Source organism: Apostichopus japonicus, chromosome 22 (assembly GCF_037975245.1).
Source record: "Apostichopus japonicus isolate 1M-3 chromosome 22, ASM3797524v1, whole genome shotgun sequence".
Taxonomy (NCBI): domain Eukaryota; kingdom Metazoa; phylum Echinodermata; class Holothuroidea; order Aspidochirotida; family Stichopodidae; genus Apostichopus; species Apostichopus japonicus.
Genome location: NC_092582.1, coordinates 22,520,395 through 22,546,782, shown reverse-complemented (window position 1 = coordinate 22,546,782; position 26,388 = coordinate 22,520,395). Strand labels below are relative to the sequence as shown.

Genomic DNA, 26,388 nt, shown 5'->3' with positions numbered 1-26,388 from the left:
AAATAATCAATGTGCCATGAAAGGAACATTGCTTTGACAAATTGGATGCACTTTTCCATCACGGTGGAAGAATTGCTTTGCTGAATCAAGCGCGGAGATTTGAGAAGTCTCGGAGCGAACAGTGATTTCTGGGTAATGAGGCGGTACGACAACAGAAATAGTGCACAGAGACCCTATAGCGTTCGTTTGTTTATACCCACGTTGACAAACTTTGCTCGCAGTACTGACAATGCATTGAGGCGATGTGAGAATCCAATACAGAACCCTGTTAATTCTCTTTTAACATATAATAAATTTCTGTAAAAGAGATTTGAGAAGTCTTGGAGCGAACGGTGATTTCTGGGTAATGAGACAGTACAACGACAAAAATAGTGCACAGAGACCTATAGTGTTCATTTCTTTATACCCACACCGATAGGTCAACAAAATTTGCTCAAAGTACTCACAACGCATTGGGGGATGTGATAGTTCAATATAGAATCCTGTTAATTCTCTTTCAATTATAATAAAATAATAATAAAAATAAAAAATAAAAATAATAAAAATAATAATAAAAATAATAAATAATAATCCCAATAATAGTAATAGTAATAATCATAGTTATAATCATAATAATCATATTGGAATTGGCAGTATGAAAGGTCAGAGATTGAATCTTTATTTCCTTTTTGTTTCAATATTGAATCTTTTTTTTGTTCCAGGATAAAACACATAAATGATGACAAGAAAAGCAAAAAAAACGTCTGCATTTAAGATGTCATCAGGTCTTACTTGGCCATATTTCCTCTGTTGTGTTCACCATGGTCAGGTTGTCAGTAGCATCTGAGTAATAACCAATCTTGTGATAGGTGCCATCTGGGAATGACAATTGTTTTTAAATAAAATCAATATTTATTATATAAGAACACCACATCGGTAAGGACCTTTCATCTAGGGATGCACCGGATCCAAATTTTTGGATCCGGCCGGAACCGGATTTTGCCGGATAGTACATGAAATCCGGCCGGATAAAATCCGGCCGGAACCGGATTTTTTCATTTCACAAAAGAAAATCATTAATAAGAAGTAGAAGTATGAAACAAGGAGCAAATCTTAGGTGAGGTATACGCAAACCGCCAGACCATTGAGAAAATTAAATTAAACACGTTAAACCTAATTTTTCCTTACTTTGAATGTTTTTATTAATTTTTGGAAATAGTTTACATTGATTTAAGTTAATATCAACACCTTTTTAAGGAATAATTCAGGCCAGATTTTGAAAAAGATCCGGCCAGATTTTGAAGAAGATCCGGCCGGATTTTGAAAAATATCCGGCCGGAACCGGAACCGGATAATTGCTCACTATCCGGCCGGATAGTCCGGCCGGACCGGATATCCGGTGCATCCCTACTTTCATCTATAATTGAGAACGGGAAATATTTTTCAAAGATCCACTTTCTCGTAAATAACGAATAACACTATAGACAGGTTAGCTAGCAAAGTAAAGTACGTTCCACAATGTACGACTGACTCCGACACGAATCAACCGTCATGGAGTGGAAAATTTTTAATTGTGAAGATTAATTAGTCCTAAGACTGACCCCCGCATACTGACCGACTGATCGGCGAACACAATGACTGTTTGCTGTTAATGAACGGAGCTTGTTCAGGTCAGATGGAAATTTATGAACCCTGTGATTGGTCGTCATAAATCATTGGTTAAAACTGTACAGTTTCCATGGTGATCAAAGCCCTGCACACCGCACGGCTGTCAGTCAGGATAATTCTACTTCATGTTCAGTTTTCCAGACTGATCGAAGCTTAATATGTGACTTAAAACAGGCAAATTCACAATCATTAGTATTCTTAATTTTCACAATTTTGCCCGTAATGACAGTCAAGTTGTGTGGGGTTGTGATCAGTCATGTACTGTCGTGTGCTGAAGTCTCCCGGTACAAAATGCAGGCCTTACCAACGGCGAGAATTTTGACATTAATTGTTTTACTGGACAACAATTGCTATTATATGTGGCATAATCTCCCATATCGTATTCCTTTAATAGCAAGCTAGTACTCTCAGGAGCCTCCGCAAATATTCTTGAATCTAATCTTGTTTATATATATTCCTTTCAATTCCAATATTCCTGTGAATTTTGTTTACATTTCTATTGTCTCCTTGCATTTTGTTGTTCTTGTGGTCAATTAGCTTGATAAACAACCTTTCTTTTGTTTCTAGTATTCATCAAATGTATCTTGTAATTGTAACTTTGTGTACCAGGCCTTTATGTACATTTGAGGAAATAAATTTGAATCAAATTAAATCAAATTATGGGGGTAAAGGTCATAAAATATCAACAATCATCGATCAAACGTCTTTAGGAAAAGCACATGTTGGATCGAACTCCCTCGAAAGAATGCTCACTAAAGAAATAAGTAGGTGTGAAACGTGCACAGAACAGGTGAGAAGTCCATTTTGGGCATTCACAGAGACTAAGAAAATATAAAATTTTATGAATATTATCAGCGAAACATGGGAAACTGTTTTAAAAAACATTTCCATTGACTGAGATTTCCTGAAATCACATTTTTTACCACCCCTCCACCCCACCACCGACTTTCTAACATGAAAACCAATCTTTGCAATTATAGACTATGGAGTTAATAGCTTTCATATCAATGATGCACTTTAATTATTAATTCAATCTCTCTCAGGCTCTGTGCCTTCATCCACCTCTTAATTCATCTTCTGCTTTGTGCATCTGTTGCACGTTGTTAATATTAATATATTTAATATCACTGTATTAAATTAATTTTTACACTAATATAATTACTTATTATCTTTTACTATTCAGTAACACCAGTTATACTGTATTTCTATTCAAACCCAGTCCTGGAATCAACACTGAAAATCCTGTGCAAAATATGACAACTGTTCTGAAATGCTGATTGTCCCTTTACTAATAAAACACTATATCAGATGATAAACAATAATACAAAAATCATTTCCATTTTAATATTCCAAGAGTGACAATATTAAGCTGGCTAAAAAATTAAGACTTTCATAGTTAAGCTGGAAGACATGTCTCTGGTAATTTCAAAAACTTCAAAATAACAATCTCATCTCACTAATATGAAGGGGGAAAAAAATGTGCTAATTTTTATTGATACCAGAAAGCACAGTCAAAACCCTACATCCAGAACCATAGTTTGGAATCCAGCAAACACAGGACGGAGAAAGACAAATTCTTCCAAATGCCACGCACACCCTCCGGGCTACACGAGTATGAATTCCAATTATGAGCAAATTAAAATGAAAATGTAATTTATTTCACGTCAGGCTGCTGATCGAGCTGTTTGTTTGCAAATTTGAATGGAGTGGTAGAAAGCGGTACATATATATGCAGCGATTAAATTTGGAAACTTTTACCGCAACAGCCACAGAGAAAGTGGTGAAAGACTATTTTGTCATGAAAAAGGTGTGTTTGGATGCTTTCACCTTTGCCAGTAATTGAGTTTTTCCGTTTGTTGACTTCATTAACACATTCGTCCTTGAGAAAGATCGAATCAACTCTTGGGGTTTGACTTCTGTGACTTCTATAGTAAACTTTAATCCACATTCTATTTAACGTAAATGAAATACAGGTTTAAAACACTGGCAGGAGATTCCATTTAAACTTGCCTCGCCGGTAGTCTAGGTACATCTTACTGGTGGAACTTAGGCTATAATTCTCTGTGTTAGGCCCTGAAATGTGTAGTGCATGTAGTTGAGGTCAAGCTAAAAACCCTGTATAATTACACCCCATCAGAACCAAAAAGTGCTGAGGTGTAAGGCAATTGCCCGAATGATTTACAATGTTTGACGTTTCAGATCTCTTTACAAAGCAGTGCGTCGGAATATGTTGTTTTCTGACAAAAGTTTGATAAGAATTAAAACTTAAAAGTTTTCAAGTTAATTATCAGGCTCAGACAGAATGGTGCTGCTGTTGTTTTATAGCTTAAAGGTTTCATTGTAAAGATGAAAAAAATGTGTGACCTTTTTGGTGAGGTCATAGGTCAAGGTTTCAAATATATATTTAAGCATGCAGTTGTAGCAATAGGATTATGCAAGGCCATCACAGAAGTGGATCTTTGATACATAATTATAAAGCCATCGTTGAATATCATAAACATTTCTGGGCATCAGTCACTATCAAATTTCTTTTGAATTTTTATTTGTCTCCTTGTTACATCGTAGCTTATAAGTGAATTTTGTTCTAACTTCTCGTCTTAAATGCTTTCCTAAATTTTACACGAGAGATTAAAATCTGAATTTTGAATATTTCAAGTGAGCTGGTTCAAGACCTATGCCAGTAGCCTACATGTAGCTCACATACCAACGTAGACATTAATTCGCCCTACTTGATATTTTATGTCCCATGCACGGGCTATATACTGTTCCTAGTCATATCATGTGAATAAGATACAGAATTACCATACACATATATTCTCTATCCGCAACCACTTTTCCGTGTCACTATCTCCCTTCCTTTTAGTTCCTTTGTGCACTTTTAGATATTACTAACGGCTCACATGAAACTACTCTTCATTGATAGCTTATGAAAGACATCCCACGCAGGCTGTCATCCCTCCATCCATGTTCTCTGTAATAACTTTAGTCATGATTCACGTAAGTACTCGATCAACTCTCCTAGGTGCAGTTATCTGCCTATCTCGACTAATGCTATATCAAAAACCTGTGGCGTAAACGACTTTTACATTTTGCATGAGGTGAAATGAACTTTGGTAATAAAAGACACACTTTCAAACAGTCTGAAATCTACTGTATCTTTAAAACAGTACAGAACCATCAGATGCCTAGGTGTAAAGAATATAGAAAGCTAGGCTGCCTATTTTTTGTATATGACTATACAGCTGGGAGATCGACAGCCATAGCTATACAGCTAGCCAGAGGATAAAGAGAGAACCAGTGGACATAGCCAAAGTACAGTTTTCTGTTAGTCTTTCCTATGGAAGATTGGTACAGAGCTGTAAGTTATCCAGCTTGGGCTATGGTAGGCTAGTGGATAAAGTCTGTAGCATTTAGAAGCACATATATACCTAGCATATGTGAGGTTGTTCCTTCAAAACCTGGCTGGCTTATGTAAGATGGGTTTCCATGTAGGTGAAATCCACATTTTTCCCATCTGAAATGGTCCTCCAAATTTTTTACCAGACATCCGATTAACCACGGTATCATTCCACAGGTAAGATTCACAAGAATGTGAAAAAAAAAAACCTTTTCATGGGTTGCCATACTGTTTGGTTCTGCCAACCAATTATTCACCACGGAGAATATTTTCATTATAGTTTTAATTTTTTCACAGCTCCGATGCAATTTATTTCACCAGATACATCATTAACTTTCAAGGACAGAGGCTTGTCAACTTCCATTTGTAGCTAAGCCTTCCAGATGATCATGACTCGATTGAGCTGAACAATATCTGTCCAATCATTTCCAGCTATACGATTTTTGGATGCATTAAAAATGATAAACAGAATAGTGTCAGTTTTGATTTTGGCTAGAAATTTGATTGCATGGAAAAACAAGCCCCCCAACAAGTAAAATGTGCCACTCGATGGAGTGTTTGCTGTACACTAAGATGATGCGTGGGGGAGGGGGGGGGGAGATATAAACAAAATTCCGAGTTGTGTCCGTTTCCGCAGGGACAAGGGACAAAGCAGTAGGATCAGCTAATCTAAAGTTAGCTGTCATTTGTAAAACATTTTACTTACTTCTCATTTGTTCAATTTGTGTCCAGGCCAATCTGTCACCAGTGCTGGAAAATGCAACAGTGCCCTAGACAAGAAAAAAGGATATTTTCAAGTTTATTTTTTGTTAAGATTGTAAAATGCATGGTTACACTATGGATAGCATCTGCTGTATAGCATATATCTAATCCCACCCACCAAGCCAGGTGTGTGTGACATACAGTATGTTGCCCCCATGGAGATCAGTGTGGGTTCAAAAGGTTTTGCATTCATTTAGATTTATCCTATGAATTAGATAAATTATGTGCTTGATCAAACCTTCTGAATGGTATCACAGTACAAGCCATATGTCACAGTTCCTACAGCATTGGGCGCTAGGAGAATTCCTGCAGTCATGAGTATAGGCTTATCAACTCATCATTAGGCTGGCCATGTAGTCTGTCTGCTGTATAGCCATGGTTCAAATCCAGTTCTAAGTTTCTACGTTCCTGGTTGGGAGTTAGCTCTGCTTACACATATTAAACTACATGTAGGCTCTGTGTGTAACACATATGGTTCCCACACTTTTGAGGGAAATGAAATCCCAGACTTTCTTCCAAACAAGCTGTGTGCATGGTTTACGATGATGCCTTCATATACTAATGATGTAGCTAATGTTGTTAATTGTTGGTGAGGTGGACATTTAAAGAGACAAGGACCTCAAATATAACATGATGTAGCCAATTCTTTTCACCAAAGTTGGATTTATATTATTAACTTTTTTCTCCCTTTTCTCAAACCCCTTGCTTGTGTATTAAGTTAAATCATACAAAAAGTGTAAATTCACACAAGGATTTGCCCTGATTCTTCCTTTTCCAGACTATAAGCTTCAAAATTTGAAACTTAAATGACCTACAAAATGGGTTTTTTCCTTTGCCATACTTTTTCCTGACTTTTCCAGACCGTGTGGGAACCACAGTTTTTAATTTAATCTGTTTTACTAACACAAGAAATGCTGTACAGTAGTTCTTCATGCTGGTACATAGTAGTTAAATGTATAGTATACTGATAGGCTTCCATCCTATCCATACCCTTGACAACAAGAAACTAACATAGTTTACAATATGAACATAGGAGTATGCATATAGTTACAAAAACTTAATGGGATACCAAAGCAGACGGGAAGAAAAACAATAATAATAATAACTTTTCCACTTACTGAGAGACCCTCAAAATTTGATGAGTTGAGAGACATGTAAATATCGTCAGCAATTTCTTGGTTGTTGTAATTATAATCCTCTAAGCTGAGGTTCCGTGGAGCTAAATTGTTCATAGTACTTCAGGAAGAGATAGAAAAAGGAGAAGAAAATGTGAAAATGAGAAACTGATCAAGTGGTTTCTCATCACAAAAAAGACGTGTGATATTTTCTTGTGTGTCATGTAAAAATATCGTGGAAATGGGGCCCGAAATTCAGACTATTTACTGGCTAAATAATGACAGTGGATTCTGCAGTTTGCAAGTAAAATGAAACAACACTTGCATGTTTCTCCCAGTAGAACATAAAACATGGTATATGTTGGGTACAACAGTCAATTATACAATGGGCATGATCTATATGTAGGCTGCCTAAAACAGCCCTGTATTCCTATATTAGGCTGCTGTATATCATCAGCAAATTCTGTTTGGCTTCTTCATGCATAATCAAGCATGTGTGTAATGTAATTCATGTGTGTAATGTAATTCAGCAAAATGCCAATGGGAATTTTAACTTAGCTAGTAAATTTTTTAAGCACTTGTACCTTTTACCAAGTGGCTAAACTCATTAAATTCTAGGCCTGGAAGTATAAGGATATAAGAAATTAACTGAAGACAATACGGTAATAAAGAACAATGCTGTTGACCTCATTACACGATGAGTATTAATATGCCATGCAAATATCCGGTGAAAAAAGACCCCTTAGCAACCATTGAGTAGGATATGAAAATTTGTAAATCATGTGTGATTCATCAGTGAATTTGTTTTTGCTTTTAAATTTCATGAAATTCCTTTCCACTGATAGAGCCCTACAATGATGGATAAAAAAACAAGGTGTACTATTTCAATAAATTTTTTCCCTTCATTTGTAATAGTATATACCATTGTAGCTACAAACATATGGATGAAACTTCATATAGAAAACTCAACTTGATATCCTAATAAACCAACCTATGTTTATATTTTTTAGAATATGTTTAGTTGTAATTTCTACTCTGGCCTTCTCTTCTCGTTGGCACAACTTAGTGATATATATAACAACACCTAAATATTGTGCACCGATGGGTTTTAGTATTATTACTTTCAGTTGAAGTAGGACAGAGTCAGATATTAACAATTGATTGTGCTTGCTTGTACCTCTTTGGATTCCCTTAGGATAATAACAAACTATGCGGGGGCATTGAGAGCCTGGTTGTGCCCCTGGGGACAATTATGCCACCCAGAGGCCACTTCTTGAAGTTTTCATGTCTCCTTAAGGGCATATTTTGTAAATGGCAATTAATTGTTTATCCAATATTTCCCCATTCCCTATACCCCCTTATTTTCTCAGGGCCGCACTGTTGTACCCCACTGCCACCACCTCTCCTACCCCTCTTGTCAGACCTGTGGTCCTCTTCATCTTCTTTGAAAGCCATCATACAGAAATAAATCAATTTAAATATGATTAACAAAATGAGCACTATTAACCACCATATAGCAATAACTAAACACATCTTGTAAAATATAAAAAGAAGAAGATATGTAAACTAATAACTCCCACTAAATCAACCATATTTCTTCATTTTATGATAAGCAGACATATTGCTATAAACTCCAAGGATAGGCTTTTATGATAAATCATAGTTTTCTATTCAAGAATGGAACGTTACACTTAGTAAAAGCCTACACTTCAAGATAAGCATGCTGACAACATGTAACAAGAGATCCATGTTTGTTAACATAAAACCAACCACATAAAAGCTTTGCTCTTGAGATACATATCCTATCTACAAAATTTCTCTATTTCAGCACCAAGCTAAGATTTGACCTTACGTTTCTCTGAATCATGGATGGTCCGTTGCTTGAACAGTGACAGTTAACCAAAGAAAAGCCTTAATTGAAAAAGATTTGTCAGCTCCTCCAATCGATGCATGGTTTTTTATTATAGATAGAGAGAAGGGGCTTTGTGTCTGAATCATGATCTTAGCTTCAAGCTACCTAGAAAGGACACATCCTAACAGATGAATTACATTAGCTATCACCTCCTAGCTTTATCTGATAAGTACAATTAATCTCCTTCTTGAGGCAATAGTCCCTTCCTTAGCAACTGAGTATAAATACCTTGTAAACCTACCCACTGTCAGTTATCCTAGGAGATTATTTAAGTGTCAGAAAACTTGACCGAGTCACTGGCGGTCACCTGCGAAATGTTTTGTCACACAGAGAAACAAGATAACCTGTAAATCCAGCCACCCTGGGGTGAGGCTTTTCAGAGAATCAACACAAAATCCTGTGAACTTGACAAGTAGGGTTTTGAATATATGATATTACCATGTGTTACAATACATAGTGCTTTCTATTGCATCAAATCAAACAAAGAAATTGGCCATATCAAAAATGCAGAGCGACTTCCTTCGTAAGAGAGTAGCTAATATGAACAAAGATGTATGTAAACTAGCAAATTTGGCGATAACAGTGAATTAACACATAAATATCAAAGATTGAAGTGTTGATTATCCATTCGATGTACAATTTGATTGCTGATAGTTAGCAAAATCTTGCAAGCTTCTAGTGCTTGAGATTTCTGTACATCTAATCTGGTACAGTTTTGCATACTATAATAATTTTTTCTCAGAAAAGACAAATATTATCCCCCTTTTTAATTTTTTGTATTCATACTTAGGAATGTATAGTATACTCAGTCAATAGCAACACTTAAGGCTCATGTAGCTAGCTGTTGGTGGATCTTATAGCCCTGTTTTTCACCTCCACCCTACTACAAAATATCACCCTAAATCATTGAGAACTATTTAGCTTGCACTTCTGTGGCAGATATATACCAACAACATTTAATCACTTCTGTTTGTCATCTTCTTTTGTTGCTAGATCATTTTTGGGGGTGGGGATGGGAGGGGGGAGGTGAAGGATAGGGATATGAGTGAGCCTGAAGGGAAGAAAAAGATACCCTACTGTTTTTACTATCGTGTTAATCTTTTTGACTTCAGTTTGTGTCTTTTATTTCAGTGAAATATAACATCCATCGATCCAGTGATCAACATGTATACATAGAAATTCATCCTCATTAGATGAATACTGCAGCTAACAGTTTAAATCAGCTCAGTTCAGTTTTTCATGTAAAATGTATAACAAAAGTTAACATTGAGACTTTTCATGACCTATATATATATAATACAGATATATTTTGGATGTTGTAGAAATGAGCTGTTTTAGGTATTCTATAAAAGACAAGAATATGGTGATTATTAGGTCAAACACAATCGCATAAAAAATGAGTTATCAGGTGTATAGTGTTCACTATGCTAGATCTTGTGGAGTACACTGCTAAAATGCAGGCTGCATGACAGTACCATGATGCTTTGTTATTTATGTTTATTTGTTTGTTTGTTTATCTCAACACTGCCTGGAAACATGATCACTAATTAAACTCATCAAATTCGAAGCACAATTCGATAGGTGGAAGGCTTGGGCAATTTTGTGTGTGTGTAAATGTGGACTTTTTTTGTATTCTGAGGACATGAACAAAGGAATTCCAAGTCCTCAGAGGTTACTTGAGAAGAATCACACATGTCCTCAGAAGAATTGTATTGTAAAGTGGTATTGTTAAGGTGTAGTGTACGTGGATTTAAACAATGAAAAAAACACATTCAGGTAAAACACATTCAGGTAAAACATACCTGGGTGTGTCTGTGTGTTTATAAATACCAAGAGTTACATTTACAATGATAATATATCAATGCAAACAGGTGTAATGAAGCAAAATCTTTGTTCTTTATTAAGATCTGTTTTCTAGAGTTGATGAGAAAGCAATGGGTTATCAGCATGTCTACAGACAGTGAAAGCTGACTTTACTATCAAGTATACTATAAGTTGACTCACATGTACAGACATGTTATTCATATTTTATAAGCCTGCAATCTTGTGCAAAGTCGAAATATACTGAAGAGCAGGTATGCTCGACTAAATAGACTTCCCCATAGCAACACAAAAGATTTGTCTAGTAATCCTTAATGTGTCCTTGAATAAAATTATGAAATATCTTTTTAAGTCAGCCATCCTTAGTCAATAAAAACATGGCAACCAAATATGACAGACAAGTCTTGAAAAATAAAGTTAATAGCCCCAACTTATAAATCATGTTTGAATTGGTTCATACAAAGCAATGTGCACTGCCCTGGGACAGTAATAGTCTAATTTTACTGTCCGATGGTTGTGACCACAGAGAGCCCACACTTCATTAAATGGAAAACGTAGAGAATGAGGGCAGTGCTCAGACCATTTTTATTAAATCTTACTTGTTCAGGGCTAGGGCTAGAGCCCATACAGCATCATAGGCCAATGGAGACTCAGGATAGCCAGTTGTTTGCGCTGGATTGGCAAATATTTTCGCCATCCGTTCCTCAAATTTATCGGATGTCTGCAGACCCCAAAAAGAGATAGAGAGAGAGAAAGCAAAATCGGTTAATTGCAACTGATGACAGACGAACTGAATGAAATCCGTTTTAGGGAACACAGTGAAACAAACTAGCATATCAGAACTAGTCCTGTCAAATTTGTATCACCTATGTAGTCTTGATGAATTTCGTAATGTTTTTTGTATTGCGGGAAGCTTATATCTGGTATGACATGCTTGAGTAAAAGTGGATCTTGGACTGAACATTTGGAAAACCATGTTTTGTTTGTTATTCCATAATTTACACCAAACTTATAATTTAGGTTTCTTCAGGTGAATCAGTACAGGCATGTATAACAACAGTTTTATCGTTCAATGAACACAAATTGACATGTAAAGAAGAATATGTACGTTGTAATATAAATAAAATAAAAGAAGAAGAAGAAAATGGGAAATGGTCATTCCTGGGTCAAATCCCTTCTATACTCAATCATTTCTTTCCTATTGCACGTTTGTTTTCAATTTATTTATGCTGTGTATTAAGAAAATCAATAAACAGATCTCAAAATTTGCCAGACAGGTGATCAACAATGGCAAAGACTGATGCATTGAAGAAAATCTACCATTTTTAATTTTTTACCATCTGTGGATAATGTCGATATCTATCAAGGTATAATGTTCACAGGTTAAGAATATCAATAAGACTGGAGGGAGTACACAACTACCTGAGAAGCTAGGACACTGTGTCACTGTTGTAAAGATTTAGCCTACACATTCCAGTTAAAAGGGTCTGTGCTGTTAGCTAAAATAATGTGTTCCAAAAGCAATCAGCACCCTAAAAAGCTAGGACACTGTGTCACTGTTGTAAAGATTTAGCCTACACTTCCAGTGACAAGGGTCTGTGCAGTTAGCTAAAATAATGTGTTCCAAAAGCAATCAGCACCCTAAAAAGCTAGGATACTTTGTCACTATTGTGAAGACTTAGCCTACCCATCAAAAGGGTCTGTGCTGTTAGCTAAAATAATGTGTACCAAAAGCAATCAGCACCCTAAAAGCTAGGACACTTTGTCACTGTTGTGAAGACTTAGCCTTTAGATAGGGGACTGTGTAATTGTTAGCCATACTGTATAAGTGTGTGTACTATGCATACTATTCTATTCTTAAGAAGATGGAGCACAGTGTCAACGTTGAGTATATTTAGTCTATACACACAATTACATTAGTTTACCACATACCACAGTTTGGTTAGCTTAGACTTATGAATGCAATAATCAAAAATAGCTTGTCCTTCACCTTGTTACCATGACCTAACTATCATGCAGATACTAATGTATTAACTTCAATATCGATAACCGTGGCTTAATTTTACGCACGAAGAGACACTGAACCTTTTTTTATGCAATATACAACCTTTACCTGTGAGAAGAAGGCCAAAGGATTTTTTTTAAATTTAATCCATGGGAACTCTGTCAGCATCTACCATTTCATAGGGTCCGTAATGGAAAAAAAGCTGTTAATAACAGATTCTCCCTGGAGGTCAAAACTCAAAATTAACTCCCATTGCAATCAGCCAATTTTTCCGTGACCTGTTTTCTCCCGCTTTATTGGACACAGGTTCAATTAGACACCACACTGGACAGCTTTATACAGGTCAATCGATAGCAGGCTATGCAGGCGTTTGTTAAGCTTTGATGTTGCTCGGATGATAAACAACTGTTAATTCCCTGCCATATATTGAATAATAAAAAAATATGTCTACATATACGCGCGGTCTTAGTGTGCTAAATTTAGGAGTTACTTACGATTAAGTACATGCAATGGTTCAGTTCAACAAACTATTTTTCTTTATGATACTTCATCTTCCTGAAAGCCCTAGCAACTGTTAACAGAAAACTGCATTAACAGCTAGCACTTAATTCATTCCAATTCCTCTTAATGTGACACTTTGCTTCAGAAATATTCCTGACAAAATCGCACCATGTTCACGACAAAGACATGTTGAGTATGTGTAGGGATGCTTACATCACACATACGACCATATAGCTCGTATATAATTACACACGTTTTTAGTATTTCTAAATGCACATCGTGACAACTGACTGATCAAAATCAACTTTTAATCTATTTAATGGCTTAATTGTAAGCATAAACTGTTTGAAGCAAGCCCAATGTTTTACTGTATAAACTACAAAGCCTTCTATTAGAAAGGGATGTACTGTGTCAGTCCGTGATGTCTTAACTTCAAACAAGGTGTTATTGATTTTATCAAATTCTGAAACAAACTGGCTTACTGTAGATGAATAGTCCCAATGTCTTGTTAACGTGAGTAAGCAAGTACCTAATAAGATTACCAGCAAACTATGTTACTCATTACGTAGGCCTACCACGGCAAAGTTTTAATGGTTGTCCAGCCATCAGAGACAACCAAAATCTACGACTACATTTCTACAACAAATTCAGATTGCATTTTGATAAATATCCCAATTTAGTAAAAGGGATTGTTTCATTGCCTCAAAGCCTGTTGTATATTCACCAAATCTACAGGGTACGTATTATTCATTACTTGTTACATTTTTTTACAACCAAAATTTGCTGTTTGGACTAGTAAAGACTAAAATCTAGCCGGCTGTCCGAGATCCAACAATAAAAAAGTCCTTGGAAATTTGCCTTGCCTTCTGTAGGTCAATTACATAGTGTGCAATGGTTACAATAATCTTTGTAGTTACATTATTAAAATAGATTTGAGTTGATCGAGCATGCAGTGCAGATGTAATCGCTTAAACTAATCTAATCATGAAACATAATATTGAAATACTTGAATGGTATTTAAGCAATTTATGGGCTGTGATTTACGTAACTTTATAGCCGGTGGTAAACTCATAGCAGTCAAGCGACAAGTTAAAAAGTGCATCTACGTCTGCAGGTCAACAACCTTGCGATACAAATTCTGCTCATTACAGTAAGAAAATGATTTTGTCAGGTTAGAAGGGCATATTAACAGCCCTGACAAAGAAACAACATACTTATTGGATCTGGTTGACTATATTTGCAAATGATCAGGAAGAAATCCCTGACTACTACAAATAAATTATGTTATGCAGGACTATGACTGAAATGATACGAAAATAACAATTTTTATTTTTTTTTTTTATTTGCAATTTTATTTTTTATTTGCATTGCATTGATTTGCTGTTATTTGCATTGATTTTTTTTTATTTGATTTTTTTTATTTGATTTTATTTGATTTGATTTTTATTTGATTTTATTTTTGATTTTGATTTGATTTGATTTTTTTATTTGATTTTTTTTATTTGCATTGATTTGCTGTTAACTTTAAATTTCGCGTCACCCTATCCTCCCAAACCTAGCCACCATTCTTCTGCCTTCTCTCACAAACCTTCCCATCTCTATGAAACAAACTGATCAGATATTGTACTATATTGGTTTCTTCTGTTCACAGAAACTAACTTTATATTACAAATTTAAAACAGGTGATCTTCAAAATATAACCAAAGATATTGCAGTCTTGTAGCTTAGATAAACCCTTTAGCCCTGACCAAACCCTAAAGATATATTTTGATCTCATTTTCAAATATTGTTTTTTGAGATGACATTTGTGGTCGCACATTTGAATGACTTAACTGTAGTGACGGAAAGAGTGTCACTGGACAGTGTTTTTTTTATTCTTTTTTGCTGCTTGTAGCTGAATCACTTGAGTATTACAGAACCTGCAAACATAGTTATCTAAAAATATCATTCCCAAGAAATTACCACCTTCTTACGGCCCTTTTTCCTTGATGAAAATCTTGAGAGTCTCCTCTATTTCATTCCCAAAGGAATCATTACAAGTACAACATCTACATGAATAAAACAAAGATCATGTAGCACAGTTTTGGAAAAGAAAACTACCCCCCGTAGAATTATCCGGGCCCCAAGATCGCACGGAGGCATAAATTTTTCAGTCACCAAAGCACGAATCGATTCTCAGAAATTTACGTAAGGGCTGAGAAGCGTTTGCCTTAAACATTGATTACTCTTTTGGAAGTATTCCTTGAAAATATATTGTTGAACACACAGATCGCTTTGACCTTCAAATTAAGATACAATTCAATGTGCATTACTGTATGAACCAGCCTTTGGGTTTCTCGTGTAGAACTGATCGCTACGGTAACTATGAGATACATGTACATATCAGGCTATAGCACGTAAATGCATCAGGCTGTTGCGTACCCGTTCGGCCCGTTCTTTGTCAGGCATCGTCTGAAAAGTCCGATACTGGGGTGGGGGATGGGGATGGGGGGCTGCAGCACAACTGCAGCCATGCTGTGCTCTGCAATTATTAAATAATAGGCTCTGACAGTCTGCAGAGATCATTCTACTGTTTGAGAAACTTTGCAGCCTTGCTGCAGGGGATTTTGCAGCTACTGCAGCTTGTCCTTTTTGATATAGTGCCTTGAATTTGTTTTGAGACAACGGATAGAATGATGGATTTCTTGCTCACATATCTCAGCTACAAACTTTTCATGCTTTATTGTGATATCCTGATTGCAGACTATGCATTTCAAAAAACATTTTCTCTGGAATGTGATTAATCGAAACTAACGTTATTATACCTACCATGCCTGATATTGATGGTGAATCGTCAGGCTTTAACATCATCCCCTCCGTAGTTATGTGGCCCTCCAAGGCTTCCTTAAGCTGCTCTGGCGTACAGTCGATGTTGTCGTCTTTTTCGGCGTACCAGTTATCTGGATACCAACCTATCAGAAACCAGACCCTGTTTGGTCCAAAGAAACTTTGATTGTACACCTGCCAAAGCAACAAAATTAAAGACAAAAGGAACGATAATGGAGTTGTAGCAACTTTGAAAAGACTCTATCAAATACATTTGATCAACACTGATTGATTTACTGATTTAAATATACGTCAATTTCTTGTAAAAATAAATAAATAATAATAGCAAACATTAATACATGATTAACAATAAAGTTATGTCTCAACTCCCTCCCCCCTCCCCCCCCCCAACCTAAGCATACATACTACAACCCTCCTAAATGCATTAAAATATTGATGTCACTCTTGGGTTTGTTAGTTTATATCCAGAGAATTAAGAGAGAGACAGAGTAATCAAAACTACAGTATCAAATGCTTCCTGAAAGGTTAATGAGGGCGGTATTGAAGAACTAAGCATGCATAGACTCGGGATGTGTGACATGATTAATTCACTTTGGCTTCGGCTTTGAGTACAACGTTTCTGTATGTTGCCTTGTTGGACGAATCTAACCGTAATATTCATTACTGACTTTGCAATCTGCATTGCAGTCATTGCCAACTTTGCACTCCACAGTCCCCCTCACAATTTTGCAAGGTCGGTGAGAGTGGCTCCGTAGTTTTCCATTTCGGGAAACTTAAAACTACTTGACGTGATGTTGGTGGCTCTCCTGCGCTCTCTTACTAAGAGCATCTGACTATAATACATACCTCTGTATTTTAGGAGTACAATTTTTTTAATTAAAAGTTCTTTCTCTTTTCAGCCCGTCCTATTCAGAATATAGTCATGGCAACCTTATAGTGCAGAGTTTAAAACAATAATGCACCATTTAGAACAGACTATATTTACATTGCACCATACCTTTAAAAAAAGAGTAGCCCACGCAGCTATCCTGTTGCCATAGCTACAATAGAAACTGTCCCCATGCAATGTGACTCAAGCAAACCCTCTAGGTTTCATATCTTGTCAAGTTCAATTTCATCAATTCATAACATCTGCATTAATATATGAAAAATACTTTTGAATTCCTTAAACATTATTTTCCCTTGTGGTTGTTTTTTGTCTTTTTTTGTTTTTTTATGTGCTGAATATCAAATTGCTTTTTCTATCTGGCAAACATGCCTAGAATAATTCCAGGGTAAAATTATACAGAAGATATTCCCAAAGCCACCTTCAAAACGTGTTCTTTCCCCCTAAAGTGAACGCAGTTTGATTATGCATAACTTCCTGTAGGCATAGCAGCTGACACGCCATCCATATATATATATATATATATATTAATATATGTATGTATTTATATATATATATATATAAATATATATGTACTGAGATAAGATGTACGCAGAGGGGGAAAGGGTAGGCAGCTTTGATAAAGATGATGTTGATGGGCCTAGGGTAGGATATGGTAAATACCGGTTACATATATGATTACTTCAGGTTTAGCTGCTAAGCAGTCCCCCAAGACTACGACAAGTATGACAAGAGCTTCAGGATGCAAGATAACTGCTTTTTCTTAGCCTAACTGGATTAGACGTAATACGAATATCGACTGATATAACAGAAACAAAAATAACATAAAAGAGGCGAGGGGGTGGGGGGGGGGTGCTGTTACAAGGAAAAGATATGAAAAATGAAGTAAGAAAATTATACAAAATCTTTAATGATATCTGAAATAATACTCTGATAATACTCTTCACACAAAACATTAAACATACCTCTTCTTTTTGCACATCTACAATATTTTAACAGCTTGCAATTCTACATCACAAAGTCTTTATAAAACTTTGGAAAAAGTTCCTTACTATAAAACAACTTGTCAATTTTGTCTCTAACAAGGACGCTAAAAAAGCCTTCAGGTTTTATTTAAATGTGATTCGTTCCTTTGACACTTCGTGAAAAAATTTGGTGTCAAAATGTACTTTTCTAGCAAGTCTGTTCCTGCTGCGGATATTTTATTACGTGTTTATGGATTATACGCAGTTAGCTGGACTCTCATCTTTTCTCACTGTTTCTCCAATCTCGTGTAAGAAATAGGGAGCATCCATCTGTGAGAGCCACCATACCATTTCCATCATTTCTCAAAGTTGACCGGCCCCGAGCGCTGTCACCTGTTTCAACATTGTTCCGGGCTCTTACGACAAATTAAGTCGAACATTTACCCAGCGTGGAAAGACTTTTATTCTTCGGGTGCAAAACACAGGTGACAAAAGTCTACTTTTTAGCAGAAAAGTACAACGTTCGTGTTTAAAACAGAAAACGGAAATGAACGGAAAAGAAAACACACAAGGCTCGTGTATTGTACTATTAAAAAAGTGATCTTTATTAGTATATAGAGAAAATTGCCGAGATATATCCAGTCAACATCTAGAGATCAAAAAATAAGTTTTTACATGTCTATTTTCCTTATGTTGTTACGTTGATTACCTACATGTATGCATATTTAAAAGCCAACATGGTGAAAATGGCCAACTAATGATGGGTGATGCAACTGCAATACCCGGTTTTTCTGTGTAGTTGTGACCAGCAAGGTTGTAATATAATCTGGGACTAATCTTGAGAGTTAAGTTGTACGTTGTGACATTAAAGATGAATGATATGCACACTCAGTGGCATCGTTTGAATGTGGGTGGGGGGGGGGGGAGGGAATTCAGACATCATTTTGAGAGCCACATTTGGTGTGAAGTGGGGAGGGGGGAGAATGCAGGTAATAACAGCGCAAGTATGGCCCGTGAAGCCAGTGTGGGGTTTAATTATCCTCCCCTTCCCTTGCCCTGGTTTTAATTGTTTTTCATTCTTTAAAAAAAGAAAAATTAATATCACTTCTCGATATCAGTTTCCTCATTCAATTCTCTGTTGTTTGGAAAAAGATGAGTCGGGCTGCTTAATTCTGGGGAATAAAACCATTAAACTCCTACTTAACCGTGTAATAAGAGGTTCCAATTGGCTTTAAACGAAAGCGTATCAAAAGTATCCGCCTTGCAGAGACCAATCAGATTCACTCTGAAGATTCTCTGTAAACACGCACGAGAGCTGTTATCGTATCGTTAAGACTATCTCTGTCACATATTCCAGACTATTTAGACTAGAATGAAGGAACGCGAGATGCTTAATAGTAACATTAAACCACAGGATGGAAATTAGGCACGCAAGCTTCGCGCCGGCGTTGGTGACAAGTTCTTGGATATACTTACGGTGAGAATGCGAGTGCGAAAGCAATCAGAGATCCTAATTAGAAACAGCTAATCAGGTTAATGATAAAATGATGAAGAAAAAGGCCAGTGAACTGATGATTGGAAATAAACACGGCCGTAAAAAAAAGACGTTGGATCTATGGCGGTATTCCATCGAGGAAAATAAAACTCATCAAATCTAATTCCCTAATGAAAAGGAAAAAAAAATATCAAGTATTTCTCTCTTCTCCTTTTTGTTGGTGGGAGATATGAAATAAAACTAAATAATGACATTTCAATTTTATATAACTAGATAGGGTAAATTATGCATTACACTCTTATGGATCTGAACAGTTCATTGAGTCAGTGATATAGTAAATATCCGGAGTGCAATTTATGTACACATCCACCCTCCCCACTTCCCCCAACCCCCAAAATTTGAAACTTATTGGTCTCATATTACCTCTGCAAAATAAAGTTTTGAGGATTTTATTCATATATATATATATATACATGTATATGTATATATATATACATATATTTATATATATATATATACATATATATATATATATTTATTGAAATTATAGTCAGTTTGATATAATCCAGAACAGTGAAAAAACTTCCAGCCTCCACTGAGATTCGAACCCGGGCTTCCTGCTTTATATGCGGACACCCTAACCAACTAGGCTATGGACGCTGATTGTATGTCCAGAGGTTCGAAACCGGTAAGAGAGGTCGTAATATACATATATGGTATGATTCAGGTGCTTAATCATCTGCAGTTCTTTAATTGTCTTCGGTTAATAACGTTAATACCTTTGCAGGAGATTCATAAGCATTGCTTTTTGAATGTTCGTCTGTCCATTTGTTTCTTACAAAGAAACAAATCTGAAAGAGGAACTATAGACATGTGTCAAATTGGTATATTTCGGGCGATTATAAGCAGCCGTGAAGATCCGTTCAAGAAAATTTTAATCCCCTCGCAAAATCAGTTGCATTCACTTCCTCCTCCCGACAGCAAAGTGCATAAATTTGTGAGGTTCACAAAACCATCAAATGGACTGATCATGTCTAAACAGATCGAGAGAAACTAGAAATCTATTAACGTTTCATATGATTCTCCTACGCAGCTAAGGACAACGATAATTCAGGGAAAGAAAATAACTGAGGCTCGAAGAATAATCTCACAGATCATTAGTCAAAATGTGTAAATGTAGAGAAGGTTTCTCGATCAATCTTGAGCAAACTTTCTCACGGTCGTTGTATCCGATGGCAACACATGATTTTTAGAGTACTCATTCAAAATGGTGTGCTTGCACTTTTCTGCCGGATATGCAAGGGTGAATGACACTCTTATCCGGTCAGGGTGCATTAGCTATACTATATAAGCTGATATTAATATTCAAAGATTTATGTCGAAATATTTATCTTGCATATTTAATGCGTCCGTCAAAAATGGCCATCCATTATCTCCAGGAGAAATATTAATCTCTTTTAGCAAAACCTGTGATCCAATATCGTGAGTGGAATTTCCCGAGGACGTAATTGGAAAACTGATAGTATCTCCTTGTGAGCAAAAAATCGGGGGGGGGGGGGCAGGCTTTATTAGGGTAGAAGAAGAGGTGCTATTATATTTTGTTGGTGCTAACATATATTAAAACCAGTTTTGCTCAATCTTTATATAACATTGAAAAAACTCATCAAAATATATCTTCAAAGGTTTAACATACTACAAAATGGTTAGAAAAATCTTTTTAATTGTTCTTAGAATTTCAGGGACATTGAAATTATTCAACCAATTAAATATCTCCCAGTGATTATGATGCTGTAACATTGGTGTGGTATTATTGCAAGTGACCGGTTTTACTCTTTCTAGCATATCTAGCAGGATACCGGCAGCTTTCTGGCAATTCATGTATGAACTTATTTGGCTGGTTAAAAGTTGTGAACCATTGAGAATGAATTCTGCGTATCATTGTAAGGCAAGTTAAAATATTGACATTATACTTCAGTAACAGTGCTAATTCATGCAAATTAATAAAATGGAGAATTTTCCCCATATATTTATTTAAAAATAAAAACACCAATTGCTCACAAAACGGGTACAAGGTGATATTTCTATGACGATTTTTTGTAGTGTGTTCTTGTGTTGCATCTGAGGAACTGACCTTATGATCTTTATGATAGGCTTTGTATTCAGTCACTGCAATTGATGATCCTCAGATATTTAAAGGGTCAGTGTACTCAAATAATAAAAAAGTTGTCCCAAAAAAAAAAGAGTACAACACTGTTGTCATCGTCTGTGTGATGTTACAGTCATAGTCCTACGAACTTATTCCAGTGATGAGACAAATTAATTTTCAGTCAACCAGTTTTCTTTAAATTGCAGGGCAAGTTCTCTTATCCACACCTTTTCATCCCTGAGTGCTTTCATTGTTTAAGCCTCACAGATAACTAATTAGGGAGAACACTTTTTTTATATATATATATTTTTTTTTATAGATTTTGCCCTCGAGGTTGGTAGCTACCATTGCTAAATATTTTGTTCTGCACTGAACTTTGCAACATGTGTGTTAACCTATGGAGCGATCACGTTTTCATTACCTGTTTCTTTATGTTCTTTCAGTTCACAAGAAGAAGAAGAACAGCAAATTGGTAGCTTTTTGTCTCAGCATGAGACATTTCGGGGAAACGATTGAAAGCGCCTGCAGCCGGTTCAAGTAAAAAATAGAACCCTGAAGAAAACATTCATTGAATACCTGATTTGATAATAATGTTTCTTTTGTTTTAATGGCGTTTGTTTTGTTGTTTTTTGTTGCGTGTAAAATATAACAAGTTTATGACTTGCCATGACAGGCTATATACTTAGATATAACATACAATTCATGTGTAAAATACATAGAGTTCAGTTTAGTTGTAATGCATTGCATATATTAAATAAATGAATACAAACAATAACCATTTCTTAACAGTTGGCCTCCTCTTTGCAATGTACGGAAAGTTTGGCATTAAAGACATTTATTACTGCAGTCGAGTTGTTTCTTATATTAACGAATGATTCTATAAGCACAAAATTAATTTGAAATGTTGTACACTGTTAAAACAATGGTTGTACTATCTATACGCACTTCCAATTTTTGATAATAAAAAAAAACTTTTATACAGCTGAGGTTCATCAGTTAAAGTGACTGGACTATATAGTCTATAAAACGCAAGACATGCACTTCTTCAAAATGAACACAAAAGTCAACATGGAAAACATAAGACTTTTAATGATTTATGGCCTCAAATGACATGTTTATCATGTGTTTAACATTTGTGACTGGCAAATGGTCATTAAAAGTGGTGCTCTGTTTGTGCTCTGGGTGCTCTGTTTGCTCTGTTTGTTAATATGCTCTGTATGCTCTGTATGTTAATATAAAGGGTGCTCTGTTTGTTAATATGAAGTTTCAAAGACCATACACCTTGGTCGAGTTATTAGAATTCATAAAACGTACCTACCCTACCATGCCTACCCCACCTACCGTATCCCACCCACCTACCCTACCTACCTAATCCCTACCCACCCACCCACCACCTAACCTACTTACCCTAACCTACCCACCCACCCACCACCTAACCTGCCTTCCTACCCTGCCTACACCCACCACCTACCCCTCCTACCCTACCCCACCTACCCTACCCCGCCTACCCACCCGCCACCTAACCAAACTAACCTACCTAACCTATCTACCTACCTTGCCTAACCTACCTTCCTACCCAACCTACCCACACTACATACCCCACCTACACTACCCACCCACCACCTGACCTACCTACCCACCTATCTACCTAACCTGCCATACCTACCTACCCTACCTTACCTACCTAACTAACCTACCTAACATACTTATCTACCCCACCTACCCTACCTACCCACAACCTAACCTACCTACCCACCCTACCTAACCCACCCTATCTACCCCAACTACCAACCCTACCCTACCACACCCACAACCTAACCTTCCTACATAACTTACCTACCCTTCCTACCTACCCTACCAACCCATCACCTACCCTTCCTACCTACCCACTATCTAACTAACCTGCCTACAACCTCACCTATCTACCTACCTACCTAACCTTACCTACCTTCCTAACCTACCTACCCTACCCTACCACCCCAGCTACACAACCTACCCTACCCACCAGCCACCTTACCTACCTACCTACCCACCTACCAACCCACCCTACCTAACCCACCCTAACTATCCCAGTTACACACCATACCCTGCAACACCCACAACCTAACCTACCTCCCTAACCTACCTACCTACATAACCTACCTACCCCACTTACCTACTCTACCCACCACCCACCACCTAGCCTACCTACATACCCACCTATCTACCTACCCACCTAACCTACCTACCTAACCTACCTATCTACCTACCTCTCCTGTCCTACCCCACCCACCCCCTAACCTACCTACCTAAATAACCTAACCTACCTACCTAACATTACCTACCTACCCCACCCTATCCACCCCCTAACCTACCAACCTACCCACCGTACCTAACCCACCCTATCTACCCCAACTATCAACCCTATCCTACCACACCCACAACCTAATCTACCTACATAACTTACCTACCCTTCCTACCTACCCACCTATCTAACTAACATGCCTACCACCTAACCTATCTACCTTAACTAACCTACCTACCTACCTAACCCTACCTTACCTTACCTACCTGCCTACCTAACCTACTCTACCACCCCAGCTACCCTACCTAACCTACCTACCCTACCCCACCCACCACCTTACCTACCACCCCAGCTTCCCTTACCTAACCAACCTTACCCACCCACCACCTTACCTACCAACCTACCCACCCATCCTACCTAACCCACCCTACCTACCCCAGCTACCAACCTTACCCTACAACACCCACTACCTAACCTACCTACCTAACCTACCTACCCCATCTACCTACCCTACCCACCCACCACTTAGCCTACCTACCTACCTAACCCACCTATCTACCTAACCTTCCTGCCTACCTAACCTACCTACCTAACCTTACCTACCTAACTTACCTACCCTACCCACCCACCACCTAACCTACCTGCCTAACCTACCTACATAACCTACCTACCCCTCCTATCCCACCTACCTACCCTACCTGCCCACTCACAACCTAACCTACCTATAGTACCTACCCACCTATCTACCTAACCTGCCTACCTACCTACCCTACCTAGCCTTACCTACCTACCTAACCTTCCTACCTACCTAACCTTACCTTCCTACCTAACCTTACCTACCTACCCTACATACCTACCCTTACCTACCTTCCCCACCCTACCCACCACCTAACCTACCTACCTACCCTTACTTACCTACCTAACCTACCTAACCTTACCTACCTACCATTACCTACCTACCTACATATCCACCTACCCTTACCTACCTACCTCTCCTACCTGCCTAATCTACCTAACTTAACTACATAACCTACCGACCACACCGAACCTACCTACCCACCTATCTACCTAACCTGCCAACCTACCTAACCTACCTACGCTTCCTACCTACCCTTACCTACCTCTACCACCCTAACCACCCCTAACCTACATAACTACCTAACCTTACCTACCTACCCTACTAACCTACCTACCTAGCCTTACCTACCTACCTACCTACCCTACCTACCTACCTACACTTACCTTCCTACCTACCAAACCTTACCTACCTACCTAACCTACCTACCTACCTAACCTTACCTACCTACCTTACCTACCCTTACCTTCCTACCTACCTACCCCACCCTACCAACCCCCTCACCTACCTACCTAACCTTACCTAACCTACCTACCTAACCTTACCGACCTAACTATCTAACCTTACCTACCTACCCTACCTATCTACCTACCCTTACCTACCCCACCCTACCCACCCCCTAACCTACCTACCTAAACTACCTACCTACCCTTACCTACCTACCTACCCTTACCTACCTACCTACCCTTACCTACCTACCTTTCCTACCCCACCCTACCCACCCCTAACCTACCTACCTACACTAGCCTTACCTACCTAGCCTTACCTACCTACCCTTCTACCCCACCTAACCTACCCACCCCCACCACCTAACCTACCTACCAACCCACCTATCTACCCAGCTACCCTACTTACCCACCACCAGGCTTACCCACCAACCAACCCACTTACCTACCCTAACGACCCACCCTACCCACCACCTAACCTACCTGCCTAATCTACCTAACTTACCTACATAACCTACCTACCCCACCTAACCTACCTACCCACATATCTACCTAACCTGCCTACCTACCTAACCTACCTACGTAACCTTACCTACCCTACCTACCTCTCCTAACCCACCCTATCCACCCCCTAACCTACCTACCAACCTTCTTACCCACCCTACCCTTACGTACCTACCTAACCTACCTCTCCTACCCCACATTACCCATCCCCTAACCTACCTGTCCACCTACCTACCTACCCTACCTAAACCACCCTACCTACCCCAACTACCCACCCTACCCTAGCCACCACCTAACCTACCTACCCCTCCCAGCCTACCCCACTTACCTTACCCCACCTACCCTTTCCACCCACCACCTAACCTACCTACCTACCCGACCCAACCCACCTATCTACCTGACCTCCCTTACACTTATGTACCCTACCCACCCTACCTACCCTACCTCGGCTACCCCACCTACACTAACCACCCACCCACCACCTAACCTACCTACCCACCTATCTGCCTAACCTACCCTACCCTACCCACCTAACCTACCTACCCCAGCTACCCCACCTACCTATCCTACCTACCCCATCTACCCTACCGCACCTACCCTACCAACGTACCCTGCCCTATGCTGGCGACAAGGAACTATAAAGAGTGTTATAAGATACACTCCAACACCAATCACATGCCAGTTTGATGAAATGCAGAAGGAGCAGTGATACATCTTTCATCATATTGTTCTGATCAGAGAGAATGATGTTTTTCCAAGCATATACGAAGTTGAAGAAACTATTCCTATAAGTGTACAGTTTCTTCTCTAAACTTTAACA

The 26,388-nt window shown here is 38.0% G+C and overlaps 1 protein-coding gene across 4 annotated transcripts in view; it reads right to left on the bottom strand.

The window, feature by feature from the left end:
* LOC139963795 (gamma-aminobutyric acid type B receptor subunit 1-like) overlaps window positions 1-26,388 on the bottom strand; it is a 144,274-nt gene that overhangs the window by 11,891 nt on the left and 105,995 nt on the right. For all 4 annotated transcript variants that reach the window (XM_071964953.1, XM_071964952.1, XM_071964954.1 and 1 more), the window contains 5 exons: window positions 15,969-16,160; window positions 11,254-11,375; window positions 6,925-7,042; window positions 5,751-5,814; window positions 772-855 (listed from right to left, as the gene is read on the bottom strand). In XM_071964953.1, coding sequence (XP_071821054.1) covers window positions 772-855; window positions 5,751-5,814; window positions 6,925-7,042; window positions 11,254-11,375; window positions 15,969-16,160 — 580 coding nt within the window. The remainder of the gene's footprint in view (window positions 1-771; window positions 856-5,750; window positions 5,815-6,924; window positions 7,043-11,253; window positions 11,376-15,968; window positions 16,161-26,388) is intronic.